This window comes from Palaemon carinicauda, chromosome 22 (assembly GCF_036898095.1).
Source record: "Palaemon carinicauda isolate YSFRI2023 chromosome 22, ASM3689809v2, whole genome shotgun sequence".
Taxonomy (NCBI): Eukaryota; Metazoa; Arthropoda; class Malacostraca; order Decapoda; family Palaemonidae; genus Palaemon; species Palaemon carinicauda.
Genome location: NC_090746.1, coordinates 86,229,527 through 86,252,259, shown reverse-complemented (window position 1 = coordinate 86,252,259; position 22,733 = coordinate 86,229,527). Strand labels below are relative to the sequence as shown.

Sequence of the window (22,733 nt, the reverse complement as noted above, 5' to 3'; positions counted from 1 at the left end):
GTCAGTGAGGACAGATATTCTCACTGCCTAGAATATTTTGGAAATTTTTTAATTCTTTTTCTTCTTTTCCAGCGTGTAAGCGACTATGTATCTTTAGTCGGGATGCTTGCAGAATGCGGAAATGTCGAGGGGTATCTGACAATAAATGCGGCACCTTAATGAGCTTCAAGGAGACTGATCCACACCTCTTGAGCCTCTCCTGCAGTCAGCCTCTCCTTGTGTCGGAAGTGATTACCCTACCAGTGGGTAGCATATGGTAGAAGGAGGAAGTCCAAAAGGGATTCTTTGCGTCCGGGGTCATCCTTAAAGTTGAAAAGATCCAGCCTTCTTTCTCTGACCCCCCGTTACGTTGACCAGTGACTGTTCCCCATCAGTCTAATCTGGAAGCCAGTTGGTTAAGAGTGGTGGCACTTTAGGTTAAGGTAAAAGTTTTGGGCAGGACGACCTTGCCGTTTCCCCTAGCGAAATAGGAGAGCCTCCACTCAAGGGCCTGTATTCGTCTTTAAAGATGGGTAATGCCTTATTTATGTTGTGGCCATCCTTGGGGCAGCAAGGTTCTCCTTCCAAGGCATGGTTAGTGGAGGTTCTTGCTGCGAGGGTGCCGCAAGGACTGTTGCTGCTCTTACAAGAGATGTCATCTGCTCTTCTACCTTGATAGCAGACCACCTCCACCTTAGTCTCAATCATCTACTGAGACTTCCAAAAGAGACATAACTTCTAATTGCCCTTCCTACAGGAAAAGTACATCTATGGAGTACCGTAGTGTTGGCGAGTATGCCTTCTAACATGCAAGCTACTCTGGTTCACCTAAGCGCATACATGCGCACCCACACGTACCTCAAGATTGTCCCCTTGCAAAGTTTAGCAAGCGAGGATGAGTGCCTTTACCTGAGCACCCTAGCTTTTCAGAGCATATTCCAGAAAGATGATGATAACCTGATCGTTTTGCCTACAGAAGGGAGAAGCACACACTCGCCTAATTTGTTTGAGGCAAGTGTCACCTTGTGGGATCCTTCAATATGCGAGCATGGGGTATGACTCATTTTCATAGTTTTTGGTGTCTAAAAAAAATTTGAATGATGATAGTCTCAAAAATATTTTGAGTCTAGAAATCAAAATGTTAATGGAAATATAATATACAGATATAACTTTATTTATGAGAAAATTAAGCATGGCAGAGGCCTTAGATTCTTTGCACTGATAGTAAAGTAATTGGATAGAAATGATTTCAAAATTTTTGGAAATTGAAATCAAAGATAACTGCCAAAATTGTGAGCAGGTTTTAGTATCCATTCCCTAGAGTGTCTCTTCTAGCATTTGAAGCTTTTTAAGAGGCTTATATAATGCCATGTCTACAGTCTCAACAACTCTATTGCCAGATCCAAGTACCAGGGAATTGACATTCTCTGAATACTTCATAAAAGTAAGCTGAACAGAATGATCTGTAGGTGAGGCTGCAATCAAAGATAACGTGGACACTTTCAACACGGGTTTTGTTATTCCTATTAATGACACATATCTTGGCTAAGTGAGAGATAAGATAAATTCTGTCTTGGAACAACTGTAATCATCTTTATTCCTTTCTTCAAGGCTATACATTTAGGGTTCTTCTGAGATGAACTTCAACTGTACTACTGTAGTAACTAAGCAAGATTAGTGAGCTTTGCTTCATACATTATTGTTAAACTATATGGTTTCCCTTGGTGAACTTTATATTTACATTTAGTAAAGATTTGGTATTTGAAGGCTTCAAAACAAGTGATACAATATTATTATTTTCCTCCTTGACCTGATATTTTGTCATTAAGAAGCCATGTAATGTTCTTTTACCATCTACAGTGTCCCCACAAAATTCAAAATTGTCTGCTGCACAATGTATAAATCTACATAGCACTATATCTGAGTGCATGTATATTCCAGAATTTTTTCTTATCTTTTTGAGAACACATGATGCGATCCTCTAATAATGTCCTCCAATAATTCTATTTCTATGAAATTCTCAAGTTGCTTCCAATTATCATTTTGCCTTCACTAACATCATTAACAGAGCAAAAGGACTTACATGCTGCTTCTAAAGTTCCCATATCATAACCCTTCCCCTCGCATAAAGCTTCCGAAAAGGCTTCAATCAATTCAGTTGTAGAGGCAGCATGGGCAATATTAGTATGTATCTACTTTACCACTATCATCTTTTATTTTGTAACCCTTAAGAACATTTGTTACATGCTTTGTCTAATATGTACGGTAGTACATAGCATCTATTGCTCAGGCATTGATTGTGTTAGCCAATCTGACACAAATTTGATTTTTACTCAGCTACACAGCCTTGTTTAAATTTTTTCCTGCATTATCTGGCGCAACTTTGCAAAGTTTCTCCTGTATCTCCAATATCATAGAAGAAACAGATATTGCATGAGATGATATTTGAGCACATGTATTTGTTTGCTTGCTCTTCATTACCTTATTCTTCGTCTTTTTCTTTACCTTAGATATTCTCTAAGTACTTCTTTTTTACTTTACTACTTGTTTATGGGTGATCAACTGGCAACAACTCCTATGTCATTTATCATTTTTACATTTTCAACTGTACAGTATACTGAAAATTCTTCAGTTACAAAGTACCTTCTTTTAAGTAGCCCTTTTCATCACCCAGTTCACAACAAATGCCTATGAAGTCTGTGACCGACATAAGACACATTGAGAGCTATAAACAGATTTCTTTCTCTTCACCTTAGAGGCAACCTGAGAATGGTGTCACCATGATTTTATATAGATTCATCAAACCTGTTATTGAAAACAAGCATCTTTTCAAGTTTTATAACATTAAAGCGTAATTTAACACATTCTTTTTAAGTTTTAAGAATTTCAAGGGGCCAAGAATCATCTTGTTAGTTCCTTTGGTTCCTTCAGCTGCCAGTTTGGTTGCCATAATGTTGTTCAAACCAATCTATCTTTGAGCTCATTATAATCTTAATCTATGATTTACTTTTCAAAAATAATACTTCTAGACCTCTATAACACATGCGTTATCAGTAATAACTGTACCGTAAATTTCTAATTTTTACGTTGCAGCCATTTCAATGGCCATCTTCATATTGTCTTTCCTAACAGTTTTTAAGTTTATCGCTATTCATGTTCGTAATCCGCACTATAAAATGAAAAAAAAATAAGACACCTCTCATACTTGCATACTAAAAATAAGCATGGAGCCCATTTTTTTAACACTTGCTCCCCGACTATGAGCACCCCAGCTCACTTGAGTGCGCTTGCAAGATTCCTTGTCAACCTTCTCACCTGATACTGAGGAACCAGCCAAACCCATTATGATGCCTATGTTACTTGGTTGGAACCAGACATCTCATAGGTAAACATATGACCCATCGATATGACTCGGAGACTTTCTGGGCAGTGTCCCTTTTTGCACAGGTTGTGGACCTGCTGTATAATCACACTACTGGTGCATAAGGTGTAAGGAACCTGAACTCTCACCACTTACGGTGTTTGAGATGAGGAATCCTGGGATAATTTTCCAACCAGTTTGAACAGGAATTTATTTCGTGCAAGATACTTTGCGAGAATTCAAGTCTGCTCCACTATAAAAGTAACATCTAAAAAATTGCCATATTATATTGCCTCTCACTTACTGTACTATGTTTTAACTTAATAATCAACTTCATTGGCCTTCACTAATAGTAATGCTTTTATTTACTAATTTAATATTATTCCTTTTATTTTTTTTTTTCTTTCAAAAGTGTACATGTAATATTTATTTTCATCATCTACTGTGTAGGAATCATGATATTATAACGTAGCGTATATACCTCTAATTGATTAAAACATTTTTTCATTTTACTGGTAATCAGTAAAAGATAACATGCAAGATGATGACTAATATGTTTACATGTACTAATAAGCTACTAATACGCACTTCTGTGACAAATCCTTTCACCACATGTATGACGTAATTATTACAGTCCGGCTTTTGTAAAGCCTCTGACAATGGCTTTTTTTAGTTCCATTTGTGCGTGATTTCAACCACTTCACTAAACCAGTGGACATGTAAGTTTATTACTACCAAACAGATCACTCTCATTGACATGTATACTCGTAACAGAGGGTGATTATGCACACGTTCTGTGTAAAGATCTGGTTGGGGGAAAAAATAGTTATGAGTGAAATTAAAAACACGCAAATTTACGACTGCGTGAACATAGAATTTTCGGCATTTTCGTGATATTTCATGCCAGCAAATATAATGATGTTTCATTATAGAAACCTAAGTCCTTTATTCATACTTTCCTGCCATCACCAACCCCCCTAGAAAGTTCCAGCGGCAATCAAAGTGACTACTCGGCGAACAAGCACGGGGCTGAGGCCTCTACGCTCCCAGTTGATAACTACTGAACACTTGTTTACACCTTGGTCTATAATCATTATAATATTTTATTTGTGGTGTTTCAGCATCGCTGTTATCTCAATTATGTAAAGGACTCTTGTTTTTATAGCTAGGAAAAATACAAATTATCTCTGAATTTGTCATTTTATGGCATAGAAACCAAGGTAAAGTTGGGATAAACAACATCACTAATATTATTTTTGCCTTTTATATTTAAGGATTACCAATGTATCCCACAGTGTGAGGAGATTTGAATGCAAGTGGGGTCTTGATGGCTCACTCTGGGGAAATCTGAATGCAAAGGAGGGTCTGAATGGCACAGTCTGGAGAAGGTCTAAATGAAAAGTATGGTGTGGATGGTACAGTCTGGAGTTTTGAATGGATAAGATGGTCTGGATGACACGGTCAGACAAGTTTTGAATGCAAAGGGTGGTCTGGATGACGGTTTGGGGGAAATCTGAGGGCAATGAATGGCCTAGAAGGCAGTGTTGCAAGTGTTTAGGGAGATTTAAAGACAAAAGATAATCTAAATGGAAGAGTATGGGCAGATGTGAATGCAAAAGATGGTCTGAATGGCTTAGTTTGGGGAGAGCTGAAGGCAAAGGATGGTCTGAATAGCACAGTCTGGTAAATGTTGAATTTAAAGGATGGTCTGAATGGTTCAGTCACATGAGATTTAAAGACAAAGGATGGTCTGGAAGGCACAGTCTAGGGAAATCTGAATGCAAAAGACAAGACTGAATAGCACAGTCTGTTAAGATTAGAATGCAAAAGATGATATGATTGGCAGTCTGGTAACATCTGCATGTAACGTATGGTTTGGATGACAGTTTTGGGTGATCTGAAGGCAAAGGATGGTGTTGATGGCACAGTTTGGAGGAGATTTAAATGCAAAAGATGGCCTGGTCGGCACAGTCGGGCTAGATCTGAATGTAATGGGTGGTTTAGATGATAGTCTGGGGAGATCCAAAGGCAAAGGATAGTCTGGAAGGCACAATCTTTAGATCTGAATGCAAATGATGGTACAGTTTGAAGGAGATCTGAATGCAAAGGAAGGTATGAATGGCACATTCCCTGGAAATTTGAATGCAAAGAATGGTGTTGATGGCACAGTTTGGAGGAGGTTTAAATGCAAAAGATGGACTGAGTGGCACAGTCTATTGAGATCTGCATACAATGGTTGGTTTGGAAGACAGTTTGAGTAGATCTGAATACTGTGTAGTATTGAGTCTCATGATGGAGAAGGCATGACTATTTAATTAACTGCATACCTAGTGTGTTGGAGTCACCAATATGAACATTGTTGAAGGTTCATAAAAATAAACAAAAAGTTTGGTAATGAAATTTAATTTTATACTCTCCTAATATTCATACACAAGTCCTCCTTTCTCTCCACTGATTTTAGGTGTCTAAAGGATAGGGAATAGTTAACTTCAAGACTGTAGACAAAGTCAGGAGGCAGTAAATTGTCTCATTACTTTGCTAGAGGCCAAAGTCTATTAGAAGGAAAGAGCATGGGAATTTGTTGTATTTTATCGATAAACGTGGATATAACTGAGCTTCCAGGGAAAAGCAATATGAACATCAGATGAGGTTAGAAGTATCCAATTTTATTGTTAAAATTCAATTATTGTATCATGACTTTGGTTTGTGTGGGTACAAAAGGATCTTTAGATCTCAAATATTGGACTATCATGAATATTTTCCATGCTAAATACTAATTTATATGCATTTTGGAAAAGGGAACTGTACTCTATCATCATTATTGGGGTCTTAAAGTTTATTAAATTTCTTGATACTGGTATCCAGATTCTGACCTGGTTATTTTGCATGAAATTATAAGTCTAAAGTGACCCTCTTACACCAAGACATATGCAGATCATTGATGAAATAACCACATAACGTGGTACTGCTTTCAGCTTTGTCTTGTACTGTATATCCTTACAGATGATTAAAGGTGCTTCATTGCATCTTTTCATTTCTCAGAGGCATATCATTTTGCCTTTTTCTTTCCCAATGGAGTCTTCTTACCTACTTGTCCATCTTTTGCTTTGCCATGCTATAATTTTTATATTACTGAAAAACAAAGCTTATGCACAATGAATGAGAATGCAAATTGGTGCAACTGGTAAGAGTACATCTTGCTTTGATATTCTCTACTATATATATGTGACTCTGTGGTCTTATTAGTCTATTAATGATACACTACTGATTTTAATGATTAGTTTCATTGACGAAGTGCAGAAACTAAAACATTATTGACTTAGATTTAGTAGCTAGTAAAGAATGAGAGAGAAGTTGATATATTTGTGTTTTGTGTTTTGTATTATAATTGTGATAAATTTCAGTATGAGCGTGTTTGAAATGTTTTTGAAAAATTAAACGTTTGAAGTGTGAAGTGCAAACCATAAAAAAAAACAGAATTCAATGTGGGTCAAGTACTGTACTTTATTAGATATTTTCAGTTTTTGGTTTTTATCGTCAGCCCCATTGGCCTTTATTGCAATAGCAAAGTGATTTGTTTGTCAAGAAGTAGATGAAACTCGGATATAAAGATAATGTGTCATTTGCATAGCGAGAATATTTTTTATGCATCTGGAGTATTGTTGGTGGTTAAGTAGTGCGAGTATTTATTGCAGATTTATAGAATACTGTACCGATTTTACTTCTGAATATGTAGTTTAGTTCTGGTTTGTGATCACTATATATCTGAAGAAAGCAGAATGGAGTGTAGAATTTAAGACGTCATATAAATCCTCTTTGATTTTGATGTCCTTTTTTTTTCATTGTATTTCATATTAGAAATGGTTAGTCAGATCCATGCAGCCCAGAAAGTCCGAGATGAAGCCATGATGTCTAGAATAAAGTTAGCAAATGAAGAAAGGGATGCAGCATTAACCCATACGCGAGTTCTATTGGATAAGCTAAGCATCTCTCCTGGTAGTAATGTAGAACTGGGTGCATCAGTTGAAGCATCTGAACAAGTAAGAAGTGCATTATTATTTTGTATATTGATTTACTGTAGTACTGTAAATTTAAATGACTTCTCTAATGTGATTCTTGGGAATTGGTCAAGAGTCTGGTAACAAGTGATTTCACTATTACAGTAAAAAATTTTTTTCAATATTAATCTTACCCGATAATCATGTAGCTGTCAACTCCGTTGCCCGACAGAAATCTACGGACGGGATACGCCAGCGATCGCTATACAAGAGGGGGGTGTACTCACCAGCGCCATCTGTGGTCAGGTACTCCAGTACTTCTTGACAACACCACCTCAATTTTTCCTCTGTCGTGCCGCCGGCAAGACCTACATGGATACGCTGTTGATTTTGGAGTCTTTGTTCACGGTTTTGGTGAAGTATTGCTCTAAAATTTAGCCTTCGCTATACAGGAAGCTTTTCCCTTAGCTTAGATAGCTTTTGGAATTAAATTGATTTATTGGTTAACGATCTTTGCTTTACTTTGGAATTCCCCCTTGACTGTTCTCTAAATTCAAGATGTCCGACCACTCTCAAGCTCCTAGACAAAGGCGATGTAGTGTTAGGACTTGTAGTAGGCGTCTTCCGAAGGCCTCGGTTGATCCTCACACCGTTTGTTCCGACTGTAGGGGAAAATCCTGTCAGTTGGAAGATCGATGTGGGGAATGTGCTGGGCTTTCGGAATTCGATTTTAATGAATTCCTCAAGTATACGACTAGGTTAGAGAGGGAGAGAGTTAGGAGGAGTTCTTCTCGCTCTTTGGTTTATTCCTCCCCCCATGATCCTCAACCTTTTCCTTCCCCTGTGGTGGTGACCCCCGAACCTATTACGAGTGCTCAGCCTGATATGTCGGATATGTTACGTGCCATTCAGGCTCTAGGTGATAAGGTGGAGTCTTTAGTGAGTGACCACAATCTTCTCTTGGCAGATGTCAAGGAACTTAAAGTGAAAAGTGCAGTGGGAAGTGTTAGTGCCAGTGCTGTGCCTAGTGTCAGTGTCAGTGTTGCGCATGAGGATACTTCTGTGCGTGCCAGTCGTCCTCCCAGTCCGGGACCTCTTGCAAGCTCCCAAGCCCAGGGGAGAAGCAAAGTCGAAGGGCAAAAGGGTTCGGCAGGCCTTGATCGGCGCACAGTTGTATCCTCAGTGGTTGCGGGCGTATCTGATAGAGATCGTCACTTCCACTCCCAGACGATTGAGCCCTTAAATTCCTCGTCTGCGGAAGATGTTTCCAGGAGGAAACGCTGGACCCAGGTCTCACGACCTCTTAAACGTAAGGTCCCAGCCGAGCGAGTCCAACGGCCCAAGTGTAGCCACTGGGCCAGTTCGGACTCGCCGCAGTCATCTGATGACTGCACACCTCCTAAGAGAGGTAAGGCGATGCCTCAACAGGCCTCTGCTGAACCTCATGCTATGAGGCAGCCAACTTCTGTTGATCCCAAGTTGTCTATGCTGCAGACAATGCAGTCTCAGCTTGCGGTTTTGATGCAGGAGTTTCAGGCAGAGAAGGTTAGCACACCTCCTCCTGCGAGCGCTCCTCCACCTCTGCGCAGTCCACCCTGCCAGACGTATGATGTTGAGGCTCCTCCTGCCTCCATGCGTGAGCTGCCGCATTGGGAGTTGCCAGGTACCAGCGCTATGCAGCAACCTCCTCTTACCTTGAGGCAGGAGCCTCTTGCTATGCGGCAACCTCCTCAACCCTTGAGGCAGGAGCCTCATGCGTTGCGGCAACCTCCTCCACCCATGAGGCAGGAGCCTCATGCGTTGCGGCAACCTCCTCCACCCATGAGGCAGCAGCCTCATGCTATGCGGCAACCGCCTCAACCCTTGAGGCAAGAGCCTCTCTCTGCGCAGCAACCTCCTCAACCCTTGAGGCAGACGCAACCCTTGAGGCAGGAACCTCATGCCATGAGGCAGCCTCCTCAACGCATGCAGCAGCCGCATTCTTCGCAGCATGAGCCTCTTCCCATTCAACACGAACCGCATACCATGCAGCATGAGCCTCATGCCTTACAGCATTCGCTTCTGACCACGCTTGCTCCTCAGACCTCCGCAGAACCTCCTTCACCTCAGCCTCATGACTTTGTCATTGCCAGCCCTCATCCTCTTCAGCAGAGGCGTGATGATGGATCCGCAAGTGCGCATGCACCCGTTCTACAGGATTCAGCCATTCAGCATGCCGCTATACCGTTACCTCTCGCTTCTCAACTCTCAGGAGATGAGGTTTCTGAGGATGAAGCTGCTCACCTGGATGATCCTTCTTCTGATGTGGAGGAACACAAGTCGTCGCCACCTTCATTAGACTTTCGTAAGGTCCTGACTCTGTTCAGAGAGTTATACCCTGAACACTTCGTTTCTGCAACCCCTCGTTCTCCCCCATCCGAGTTTTCTCTAGGCATGCAGCCTATTACGTCTGCCTACACCAAGCTTGTCCTCGCCAGATCATCAAAGAGAGCTTTGAGGGTTTTAGGGGATTGGTTGCAGTCCAAGCAGCAACTGGGAAGGACATCTTTTGTGTTTCCTCCTCCTAAGCTGGCTTCTAAGTTGGGCGTCTGGTATGCCACGGGAGAGGAACCAGGCTTGGGGGTCCCTGCCTCTGCCCAGGCCGACTTCTCAAGTTTGGTTGACTCTCCCCGTAGGTCGGCTATGAGACGCTCCAAGGTCTGCTGGACTTTTTCTGATCTGGACCACTTGTTGAAGGGAGTCTTTCGCGCCTTCGAAATTTTTAATTTCCTCGATTGGTGCCTGGGGGCCTTGAGCAAGAAGACTGCCCCTTCTGACAAAGACTCGGCCATGCTGATCATGTCCTGTATGGACAGAGCAATTCGCGATGGTTCTGGCGAACTTGCTTCTATTTTTGTCTCAGGAGTCCTCAAGAAAAGGGAACATCTATGCTCCTACTTATCTACTGGTATCACCCCTTGCCAGAGGTCACAGTTGATGTTTGCTCCTCTCTCCAAGTTCCTGTTTCCGGAGGAGCTAATCAAGGAGATGGCTGCGGCTCTTATCCAGAAAGATACGCATGACCTCATGGCCTCTTCAGCACGTAAGGCTAAAATCGTACCTTCAGTGCCGAGATCTTACCGCACCCCTGTAGCTGATACACCTGCTACCAGATTCATTCCGCCCTTTCGTGGCAGAGCCCCCAGCCGAGGAAGTTCCCGTGGAGACAGTCACAGGGGCAAGTCCAAGAAAGGTGCCAAGTCCACGAAAAGCAAGCTTTGACTTCCCTCCTCTCCAGACAGCTGTAGGAGCCAGACTCAAGACCTTCTGGCAAGCCTGGGAAAGAAGAGGTGCAGACGCTCAGTCTGTCAAGTGGCTAAGGGAGGGTTACAGAATTCCGTTCTGCCGCAATCCCCCTCTGACCACATCTCCCATCAACCTCTCTCCCAACTACAAGGAGAAGGACAAGAGGCTAGCGTTACATCAAGAGGTGTCGCTCCTGTTACAGAAGGAGGCAGTGGTGATAGTCCGGGACCATCAATCCCCGGGCTTTTACAACCGTCTCTTCCTGGTGGCCAAGAAGACAGGAGGTTGGAGACCGGTGCTGGACGTCAGTGCGCTCAATGCTTATGTCACCAAGCAGACGTTCACTATGGAGACGACGAAGTCGGTCCTAGCAGCGGTCAGGCAGGAGGACTGGATGGTCTCGTTGGATCTGAAAGACGCCTACTTTCACGTTCCCATCCATCCAGACTCCCAACCTTTTCTGAGATTCGTCTTTGGAGAGGTTGTGTACCAATTCCAAGCCCTGTGCTTTGGCCTAAGCACGGCACCCCTTGTGTTTACGCGACTGATGAGGAATATTGCGAAATTCCTTCACTTGGCAGACATCAGAGCCTCCCTTTATTTAGACGACTGGCTTTTAAGAGCCCCCACAAGTCGTCGCTGTCTGGAGAGTCTCAGATGGACTTTGGATTTGACCAAGGAACTGGGTCTCTTGGTCAATTTAGAGAAGTCCCAGCTCGTTCCTTCCCAAACCATCGTTTACCTGGGAATGGAGATTCAGAGTCGAGCTTTTCGGGCTTTTCCGTCGGCCCCAAGAATCAACCAAGCCCTAGAGTGCATCCTGAGCATGCTGAAGAAGAACCGATGCTCGGTGAGGCAGTGGATGAGTCTAACAGGGACTCTTTCATCGTTAGCCCTGTTCATCGAGTTAGGGAGACTCCACCTCCGCCCCCTTCAGTACCATCTAGCAGCTCACTGGAACAAGGATATGACGCTCGAGGCGGTCTCTATTCCTGTTTCCAAAGAGATGAGGGCTACTCTAACGTGGTGGAAGAACAACATTCTTCTCAAGGAGGGTCTCTCATTAGCTGTTCAGACCCCCGACCTTCATCTCTACTCGGACGCATCAGACTCGGGCTGGGGCGCGACATTGGACGGACAGCAGTTCACGTGGATGCTTTTCTGCTGGATTGGTCCCACCTCGACCTGTATGCATTCCCGCCGTTCAAGATCATCAACAGGGTTCTTCAGAAGTTCGTCTCTCACGAAGGGACACGGCTGACGTTGGTTGCTCCCCTTTGGCCTGCAAGAGAATGGTTCACAGAGGTACTGCAATGGCTGGTCGACGTTCCCAGGACTCTCCCTCTAAGAGTGGACCTTCTACGTCAACCTCACGTAAAGAAGGTACACCCAAGCCTCCACGCTCTTCGTCTGACTGCCTTCAGACTATCGAAAGACTCTCTAGAGCTAGAGGCTTTTCGAAGGAGGCAGCCAGAGTGATTGCCAGAGCAAGGAGGATATCCACTCGCAGAGTCTATCAATCTAAGTGGGAAGTCTTCCGTAGCTGGTGCAGAACCAATGCAGTTTCCTCTACCAGTACCACTGTAACCCAAGTTGCTGACTTCCTGTTACATCTTAGGAATGTTAGATCTCTATCAGCTCCTACGATCAAGGGGTACAGAAGTATGTTGGCAGCGGTTTTCCGCCACAGAGGCTTGGATCTTTCCTCCAACAAAGATCTGCAGGACATCCTTAGGTCTTTTGAGACCTCTAAAGAACGTCGGTTGTCCACTCCAGGCTGGAATCTAGACGTAGTCCTAAGGTTCCTTATGTCATCTAGATTTGAACCTCTCCAGTCAGCCTCTTTCAAAGACCTCACTCTCAAAACTCTTTTCCTCGTCTGCCTTGCAACAGCCAAAAGAGTAAGTGAGGTTCACGCCTTCAGCAGGAACATAGGTTTCACATCGGAAACGGCTACATGTTCCTTACAGCTCGGTTTTTTGGCAAAAAATGAGCTTCCTTCACGTCCTTGGCCTAAATCGTTCGATATTCCTAGCCTTTCCAACTTGGTGGGTAACGAACGGGAGAGAGTACTTTGCCCTGTCAGAGCTCTTAAGTACTATCTTAAAAGGTCAAAACCCTTGCGAGGACAATCAGAGGCCTTATGGTGTGCTATTAAGAAACCTTCGCTGCCTATGTCTAAGAACGCAGTTTCTTATTACATAAGGCTTCTGATTAGAGAAGCTCATTCTCACATGAAGGATGAAGACCTTGCTTTGCTGAAGGTAAGGACACATGAAGTGAGAGCTGTGGCTACTTCAGTGGCCTTCAAACAGAACCGTTCTCTGCAGAGTATTATGGATGCAACCTATTGGAGGAGCAAGTCAATGTTTGCATCATTCTATCTCAAAGATGTCCAGTCTCTTTACGAGAACTGCTACACCCTGGGACCATTCGTAGCAGCGAGTGCAGTAGTAGGTGAGGGCTCAGCCACTACATTCCCATAATCCCATAACCTTTTTAACCTTTCTCTTGAATGCTTTTATTGTTGTTTTGGGTTGTACGGTGGGCTAAGAAGCCTTCCGCATCCTAGTTGATTTGGCGGGTGGTCAATTCTTTCTTGAGAAGCGCCTAGGTTAGAGGTTGTGATGAGGTCCTTTAGTATGGGTTGCAGCCCTTTATACTTCAGCACCTAAGAGTTGTTCAGCCTCCTAAGAGGACCGCTGCGCTCAGTAAGGAAGACGTACTTATTAAAGGCAGAGTAATGGTTCAAGTCGACTTCCTTACCAGGTACTTATAATTTCATTTGTTATTTTGAATAACTGATAAAATGAAATACGGGATACTTAGCTTCTTGATCAACATGTACACTGGTTTTCACCCACCCCCCTGGGTGTGAATCAGCTACATGATTATCGGGTAAGATTAATATTGAAAAATGTTATTTTCATTAGTAAAATAAATTTTTGAATATACTTACCCGATAATCATGATTTAATTGACCCACCCTTCCTCCCCATAGAGAACCAGTGGACCGAGGAAAAAATTGAGGTGGTGTTGTCAAGAAGTACTGGAGTACCTGACCACAGATGGCGCTGGTGAGTACACCCCCCTCTTGTATAGCGATCGCTGGCGTATCCCGTCCGTAGATTTCTGTCGGGCAACGGAGTTGACAGCTACATGATTATCGGGTAAGTATATTCAAAAATTTATTTTACTAATGAAAATAACATTTTACAAATATTCAACTTTAAGTGCATGTTAAAATTGATTGAAAAAATCTGGGAAATATGGCTTTTTTTTAAAAAATTGGTGTTATGTGCCAAGACTTATCAGTAACAAAGTTTTATTAAGAAATTTGCAATAGTTTAAATTTTATGGCCCTAAAGTTACCCCTGCCATATGCAAAAATTTGGATATTTCAATACTTGGTAGATTCTTGGCAGATAATCGCCATATTCTAAAATAAACTTCAGAAAATTACATGACATCCATTTCTGACAGCTTTTAATTTTTTGGTGTGTTTGAGGCTAAGAGATTCATTACTGTTAGTAAGCGGTTAGCTTTCATTGGAGGAGGTAATTTTACGCTCCTTGAGTTGACGCTCGATTTGACACTCGATTTTATTATTCTCACTGTTATTTAAGGGACAGAATTTTGCTGCTTGGCTGTATGTTTTACTGCATTGTATTTATACAATATTAGAAATGCATTAGCCTTCCAAGACCAGCAGACACATGTGTTGGGCATGCACTTAGATTGCACTCTTTTTAGGACTAGGAAAGAGGGGGACCAAGAGCCTAAAATCACAGCATAATATAAAACAATGAATTGTATTATATAGAAAAAAATAATCTGAAAGTTAACACCATATCATCCATAAAACTTTAATATGTAGGATAATAAACATATTAGATAAAAACAACACAAAGTTATTCCTAAACTTCTAAAGGCCGTAACTCAAAGCTGTAGTTGTTCCGACGCGATATACAAACCTCGTAATCATTTGATTTAGGAATACGCTTCAGCTCAGCTGAAACGAATTCCTATATTAAATGATGATGGGTTTGTATAGCTAGGAAAAATACAATTTAGGACATTATCATTTTTTGACATTCTAATCCTAATAACTCAAGAACTGATCAATCTGAATTAAACTAAAACCAAAAGAAAAGGAAATGTTTTTTTTAAACAGTGTACAGTTTAGGATTTTTGATAACTGCAAAAGCTTTTTAAATGTTAATTTTGGGCAAAATATAAAAGATTCATCGAAGGAGAAATAAAAAGTAATTGACAAAACCCCACCGAGAGTTTGTTTATCGATACGGTGTCTTTCTAACATTAAAATTTCATCGCAGGGCAAGGGGCAAGGGGCATGGGGAGCATGGAACTGAGTGTCACAGTCTTTTGCCATTATGGTTCTAAACAATAACCAAAAGGTCAAAGTGATTCATACCTTATCATAGGAGATATTCAACAATGAAATTTCACCAAACGTTCTACTCAATCACCACCTGTCATGGGAATTATGAGACTGAAAAAGGAGAATTACCTCTATATTTTTTATGAATATAGCAGCAGTTCTTGAATACTTTGGTGTTTACATGTGGATGCTAGGCAGAGCAATTTTTTTTTAAGTTCATTCTGTTGCTATGGTCCTCTTTATACTGGTTAAGCTTAGGAATACACTAAAGCTTTACACCTCTGACTTGCTGCTTAGAAATATGTGGCCTTTCAGGAGATACCGTCAGGAGGCAACAGCAGTTGTACCAGTTCACCTCGTCGAAATGATGCGCGCCTCCGGAAATCTAGTATATCTTCTTATTCATCAGCAACTCCATTCACTTCAGCCCCAGGAGCATCCTCTCAGGTATTGTGTTTGTTATTAATATAATAGATATCATATTTACCTTATTATTACCGTCATAACTATTATTGTTAATATCATCATTTGTGTATGCAATTATATATGCATGTGGCTGCAAGGGAAGAGACTATTTTTAACTTCATAAGCAAACTTTCTTAGGATAGGTGGCCCATATATAAAAAAGAAAAACAAGCCCTTGGTGTTTGGTAATTATTCAATACCAAGGTAAATGAAAACATGTCTGATAAACATTATGTTTTATTTTCTTCTAAAATGATATCAAACAATTTCATGAAAAAAGTGCACTTAATTTACTGATAAAAAATGTTGATCCTTTTCTTTGTGTTTAAATCCTTATTATCATGTCACAATCGACAGTTCTTATTTTTTTTTTTTTTTCAAACTTTTAAATTCCTGAGCTTCATTATTCTTTTATGATTTTACTCTGGCTCTTATATAGGCTGTGGCATGTGAATGTTGATACCCATAAATGCATAAATGTCTGATGTTTATTATCACCCATCTTTATTATTTCTATTTTCTGTTGTGCATTTATTTATTTTTCAAATGTTTGCATTTCTTTATGGTAAAATTCAAAGTAAAATACAGTGTTAATAATAAAAAATAATTCCTTTTTTTGGTAAGTGTATTGATGAATTAGCTTTTCTTGGTGGCTGTTTCCAAACAGCTTTTTGGCCAACAGCATTTGTTGATAAAAGCCACGCCTATCATTAGGTTATTAGATTGATTAATTTTACTCGATGATCATCCTATACTGTAATAGGATTGACAGTGACATATAATCAATCAGACTCACCCATGGCGGTTTTGGTATAGAAACAAAGGACAATAATTGACAATACCATTTTTTAAAAAGAGCATAAAAATATTTTGTTTTATTTCCAACAGTTGTCATCATACTTTTAACAATCAATGCACTTTCATAATTGGCTGCCAATAGCCTCAAACGCAAACGCTAATGAAACGAGAGCCATAATGAGGCCTGTGATTTGTGATAGTCATAAGGAAGAACAGGGTGGCTTCATCATTGGGAAAAGGGAAAAGTCTCCATTAATTAAAGAAGAATTTTTTAAGAAATATCTTAATGGTCTAACTAACTTTAGTTTAGTGTAGCCGACTTAAAGTCACAGACGAAACTTGTCAGGATTCACTCAATATTTTCATTTTCCCTGTGGTTTTTGCATAATACACATGCACAGACATATATATATATATATATATATATATATATATATATATATATATATATATATGTAAGGGATTTTGACGAAGGAAAAATCTATTTCTGGGGAGATACCTGTGACGCCCGGTGAAAGGAAGTATTTATATCAGAAAAGAGATAAGAAGGACCCTTTTCACCGGGTGTCACAGGTCGACCCAGAAATATATTTAAATATATAGGAGTGTGAGTGTGTACTTTATATTCATCATGTGTCAGCTTTTGTGATTTTTACACAGACACTATATATATGTGTGTATATATATATATATATATATATATATATATATATATATATATATATATATATACATATATACATATATATATAGATATATATATATATATATATATATATAGATATAGATTTATATATATATATATATATATATATATATATATATATATATATATATATATCTCAGTATAGTATTGCAGCACTACAGCATTTAATTTTAACAAGTGTACTGTACAGTACTAGAATATATTATTTCTCTCATTGATATCTTTCTGCCAATGATATGGTATGTGATATTGAATAGTAAAATAAATGAATGAAAGAGAATACTTTTCCAAACCAGCAGGTTACATATGTCACCAACTACCCATTGAGATAATGCCACTAGAGAGTATTTGAGTTCTTTTGACTGGTAAAAAAAGTACTAAATTGGATCCCTCTCTAGTTACGCTCATTTATCTTTATCTGCACATACACTGAATAGTCTGGCATATTCTTTACACATTCTCCTCTTTCCTTCTTCACCTAAACACACCAAATAGTGTGGCCTATTCTTTACACAATTTCCTCTTTCATCATATGCCTGAGAACAATTCTTCACTCAATGGGTTAACTACCATACTTTGTTAAGTGGCTACTTTCCACTTGGTAAGGGTAGAAGAGACTTCAGCTATGGTAAGCAGCTCTTCTAGGAGAAGGCCACTCCAAAATCAAACCATTGTTCTCTAGTCTTGGGTAGTGTCATAGCTGTGTACCATGGTCTTCCACTGTCTTGGGTTAGAGTTCTCTTGCTTGAGGATACACTCAAGCACACTATTCTATATGTTTCCTTATTTACTTTCCTCACCAGGCTATTTTCCCTGTTTGAACCCTTGGGCTTATATCATCTTGCTTTTCCACCTAGGGTTATAGCTTAGCAAGTAATAATGATAATAATGATAATCACTTAGTATGGCTCTGTGTAATAGAAAGCCTAAGGTTTTATTCAACTTAGGGTATTTCTCAAGAATAGGGATACGTAATTTTGAAAAGGAGATAATTATTATTATTATTTTTTAAATATTTAACTTAGCCGGTGAATATATAATAGCTGCAACTCTGTTGCTCGACAGACACATACATAAAAAACTCGCGAGCGATCGCTATGCAGGTTGCGGGTGTGCCCACCAGCGCCAACTGTCGGCCAGATACCACTCTCGGATGTAAACAAAACCTTCAATTTCTTCTCTGTCGACGTGTCGACAAGACGTACTTTTACTCACTGTTGAACCTGGAGTTTTTCCCATCATATTTGGTGAAGTACTTTAATTTGGTTTGAGCTTTCGCAGTATAGGTGTTTTTCTTCAAATAAATCCTTGAACTCGTTTTTGGATAGATTTAATTTTTGATGACAAAGAGAGTATGGTCTTTCTTTGACTTTTAAATGGCCGACCCTTCCCTTAGACGGAAGTGTGTTTAGGCTTTTAGCAATTATCTTATCACGTTATAAATTAATTATAGATTTTCCTCTATATATTTTATATCTCACCGCCTTTATTAGGCCTCTTCGATTAACTTTCCATTTATAATAAACATAAAAATAAATTTTAATGATTTGTTTATATGCGACCTTTCCTGAGAGTAGGCGGTCCTAACTTGGAAACCGAAGTTAAACAACGTTGAGCCCTTTCAATCGTAAATAGCTTTTAAAGAGCTAATGATTTAAAACTTTTTAAATGAATATTTTTTAATAGATATTTTATGAAAGATTTTCTTTGAATAGTCTTCGTACTGTTTCAAAGATGAACTAACGTTTAGTTTATTTATGCTACGCAGTTTGCGCTCTATCGTTACGATAGAGAGAGAGAGTATCACGGTTTCACTTTGCAGAAAGAGTTAATCGATTCTGACGTTTTGTTCATTCTTCTTTCAAAGCTTAAATGTTTTAAATTCTATTTTAAAGGAACTTTTTAATTGAAAAACCTTTCAGTTTTTTCCTTTGGTCAAATAACATGTTTTTTTTTGACGAAACGTAAGTGGGCTCTTCTCTTAGGTGCGAAATCAAGAGAGAGAGAGAGAAAGATAGAGACGGAGGGAGAGAGAGGAGAGAAAACGTTCCGTTCAAGCGGGTAACGTTGTTCTCGAGTTACTCTCGTCCCTAGTCTCTGTACGGGGAGAAAGGATAAAACGTTTTTAGTTTTTTATTCTTGTCCCCAGGCAATGTACGGTGAGAGATTGAAAACGTAGTTTTGAATGAACTAGTGTTTAGTCTCTTCCCCAGCCACTGAATTTTTTATCTTAAAATATGTTTACTGTTTTTTGCTGGTATTAATGTGCTTGCATTGTACGACTGATTTCGCAATTACTACCTTTTGATGAGGGTAGAATTGCGTGCTTCAGGTAGAAATCAGTAAAAGTTTCGATTTCAGTGAAATAAGTGCAAAACAGAAATCGTAGTGATAAAGTGATATTGCGCAAAGTGTTATCAGTGTTGCGACCGAGGGTTCGTCTGTTCGTGCCTGTCGTTCGCCTAGTCCGGGACCTCTTGCAAGCTCCCAAGCCCAGGGGAGAAGTAATGTCGTACGACTTATGGGTTCGAGAGGCCTTGATCAGCGAACAGACGTTCCCTCTATGGTATCGGGTGTATCTTACCAAGATCACCCCTACCATAAGGCGAGAGAGAAGATTTTCTCCTCGTCATCCGAAGGCTTTTCGCATAAGAAACCTGAAACAAGGTTTCGAGGCCCTTAAGCGAAAGTCAGTCCTTTCAGGACAGGTCCAGCGTCCTGGTTGTAGCCATTAGGACAGCTCTGACCCTATGCAGTCATCGGAAGACTGCTCGCCGCCTAACAAAAGCGTAACACAGACTCCGAGAGTCTTTTTGTTGGCAAGGTTTTGCGGTCACAGACGTTACCCTCGTCTCTTACCGCAACCATTTCCGTTGATCCTAAATGGGTTGTACGGCAAGACATGCAGAATAAGCTTGCCTCCCTTATGGAAGACTATTCTGCCGATAAGTCCATTGAGCCTAGCCGTTTATCTCATCGAGATCCTGGCTTTCAGCCACCCTAACGTTCCTTTGTGCGTCCTGTTGACGTTGGCGTAGCTAAGTCACGTCAGTCAGGTTGTTTAGAACCACACTCGATGCGGTCTCGTGTGGATTTTCAGCCACATTTGGACGTTAGGCCACTTGCTGATGCTCCTGTTGACGTTCAGGACGTTCGCTAACAATCGGAGTTGACTTGTTTTGACGCTGAGCGTCAACCTCTGCATTCTAGAGTTGTTTTGACTGCTCAGTCTAGGCGGTCAAAGCAGTCTCGAGTGGACGCTGTGCGTCCTCACGCACCTGTTGTTGTTGACAGTTCACAGACTGTCAAGCAGTTACATGACGTTGCGTCCTGGTCTCTCGCACCTGTTGTTGTTGACAGTTCACAGACTGTCAAGCAGTTACATGACGTTGCGTCCTGGTCCGCTACTAATGCACCAGTGCGTGTGGACTCTGCTTGTAAAGCATTGCCACCACGGTAGGTCTCTCCCTTGCTTGAGACTCGGCTATTATCGGACAAGGTTCCTTCAGATGAGGAAGTTGCTGTTCCCCTTCCTACTGATATTCCCTTGAGGACTCTGTCAGACGGAGAGGAGCCTAAAGCTGCTTAGCCCTCTATGGACTTTAAATAAATCATGCTGATTTTTAAGGATCTTTGTCCGGATCTTTTTGTAACTGCTGCTCCTCGTTCGCCTAAACGTCAGAGCTTACAATAGGCCTAGCTACTTCGAAGCCGTTGTTTTATAAGCTAGTGCTCTCTCGCTCTCCTAGAGAGCTTTACGTTTGCTAGGCGACTGGTTTATCACCAGGAGGAGTTTGGGGGATACAGCCTTTGCTTTCCCTTCTTTTAAACTGGCTTATAGAGCGAGAGTCTGATATGCCACGAGAGAAGTTCTCGGCTTGAGAGTTCCTGCCTCTGCCCAGATAGACTTCTCAAACCTCATAGACTCTCCCTGGCGCCTGGCCATGAGACGCTCCAAGTTTTTACAGGTCAACTTCACAGCTGTTTTCGAGCCTTTGAAGTTTTGCTGTACAATTATGTCATGCATAAACAAGGCTTTCAGGGATGGCTCCAATGATCTGACAGCCACGTTCTCTGCAGGAACAAGTCCCTCAGGGATGGCTCCATGATTTGGCAGCCATGTTCACTGCAGGAGTACGTAAGAGGCAAATGCGCTCAATGTGTTCATTGTCAAGACAAACTTCACGATGAAGTCTTCCAGGCTGTCTTGACAGCATTTATGGAAGGCGACTGGATGGTCTCTCTCGACCTTCAGGAGGCATACTTCCACATTCCTATACACCCGGATTCCCAACCGTTTCTGAGGTTTGTTTACAGGAATGTGGGGTACCAGTTTCGAGCTATCGGGGATCCGAGCCTCCCTGTACTTGGACGACTGGCTTCTCAGAGCATCGTCCAGCCTTCACTGTCTGCAGGATCTACATTGGACGTTGAGTCTGGCCAGGGAGTTGGGACTTGTGGTCAACCTAAAAGTCCCAACTGATCCCATCCCAGATTATTCTATTTTTGGGGATGGAGATTCGCAGTCAAGCCCTGCTCGAAGTCCAACTAATGCTGAAAAGAAAACGTTTATTCAGTCAGGAGTTTGAACAGTCTCGTAGGGACTCTCTCATCCCTGGAGCAGTTTGTCTCACTAGGGAGACTACCCCTTCTGCCTCTCCGGTTCCATCTAGCCTCTCACTGGAACTAGGACAAGACATTAGAGACGGTATCATTCCCAGTCTCCGAACCAATAAAGGCATGCCTGAAATGGTGGGACAGCAATATCAGTCTGAGAGAGGGACTATCCCTAGCAGTCAAGAACCCAAACCACGTGTTGTCCTCAGACGCGTCGGGTTTGGGTTGGGTGCGACCCTGGACGGTCGGGAATGCGCTGGTCTGTGGACCTCAAGTCAGAAGAGCATGCACATCAACGGCAAGGAGCTATTAGCAGTCCACTTGGCCTTGATGATATTAGGAAGCGTCTTCGAAACTAAGTGGTAGAGGTCAACTCAGACAACACCACAACTTTGGCGTACATCTCCAAGCAAGGAGGCACACACTCCTTCACGCTGCTCGAGATCGCAAGGGACCTTCTCTTATGGTCAAGAATTCGAGGCATCTCCCTGTTGACGAGATTCATCCAGGGGGACTTGAACGTCTTGGCAGACTGTCTCAGTCGGAGGGGTCAGGTGATACCCACGGAATGGACCCTCCACAAGGACGTGGGCAAGAGTCTTTGGGCTTCTTGGGGTCAACCAACCATAGACCTCTTTGCCTCCTCGTTGACTAAAAGGTTACCAATCTTTTGCTCTCCAGTCCTAGATACAGAAGCAATCTACATAGACGCGTTTCTACTGGATTGGTCTTTTATGGACTTATATGCATTCCCACCATTCAAGATAGTCAACAAGGTACTGCAGAAGTTCGCCTCTCACGGAGGGACAAGGTTGACGTTGGTTGCTACCCTCTGGCCCGCGAGAGAGTGGTTCACCGAGGTACTTCAATGGCTGGTAGACTTTCCAAGAAGTCTTCCTCTAAGGGTAGATCTGTTACGTCAGCCCCACGTAAAGAATGTCCATCAAAGCCTCGCCGCTCTTCGTCTGACTTCCTTCACACTATCGAAAGACTCTCAAGAGCTAGAGGTTTTTCGAAGGAGGCAGTCAGTGCGATTGCAAGAGCTAGGAGAACTTCTACCATTAGAGTATACCAGTCGAAGTGGGAAGTCTTTCGAGACTGGTGCAAGTCAGCATCTGTGTC

The 22,733-nt window shown here is 41.4% G+C and overlaps 1 protein-coding gene across 4 annotated transcripts in view; it reads left to right on the top strand.

Moving 5' to 3' along the window:
* The window catches only part of LOC137616583 (uncharacterized), a 229,293-nt gene that overhangs the window by 164,345 nt on the left and 42,215 nt on the right, over positions 1-22,733 (top strand). For all 4 annotated transcript variants that reach the window (XM_068346468.1, XM_068346466.1, XM_068346467.1 and 1 more), the window contains exons 6-7: positions 7,199-7,380; positions 15,341-15,472. In XM_068346468.1, the coding sequence (XP_068202569.1) occupies positions 7,199-7,380; positions 15,341-15,472 (314 nt within the window). The remainder of the gene's footprint in view (positions 1-7,198; positions 7,381-15,340; positions 15,473-22,733) is intronic.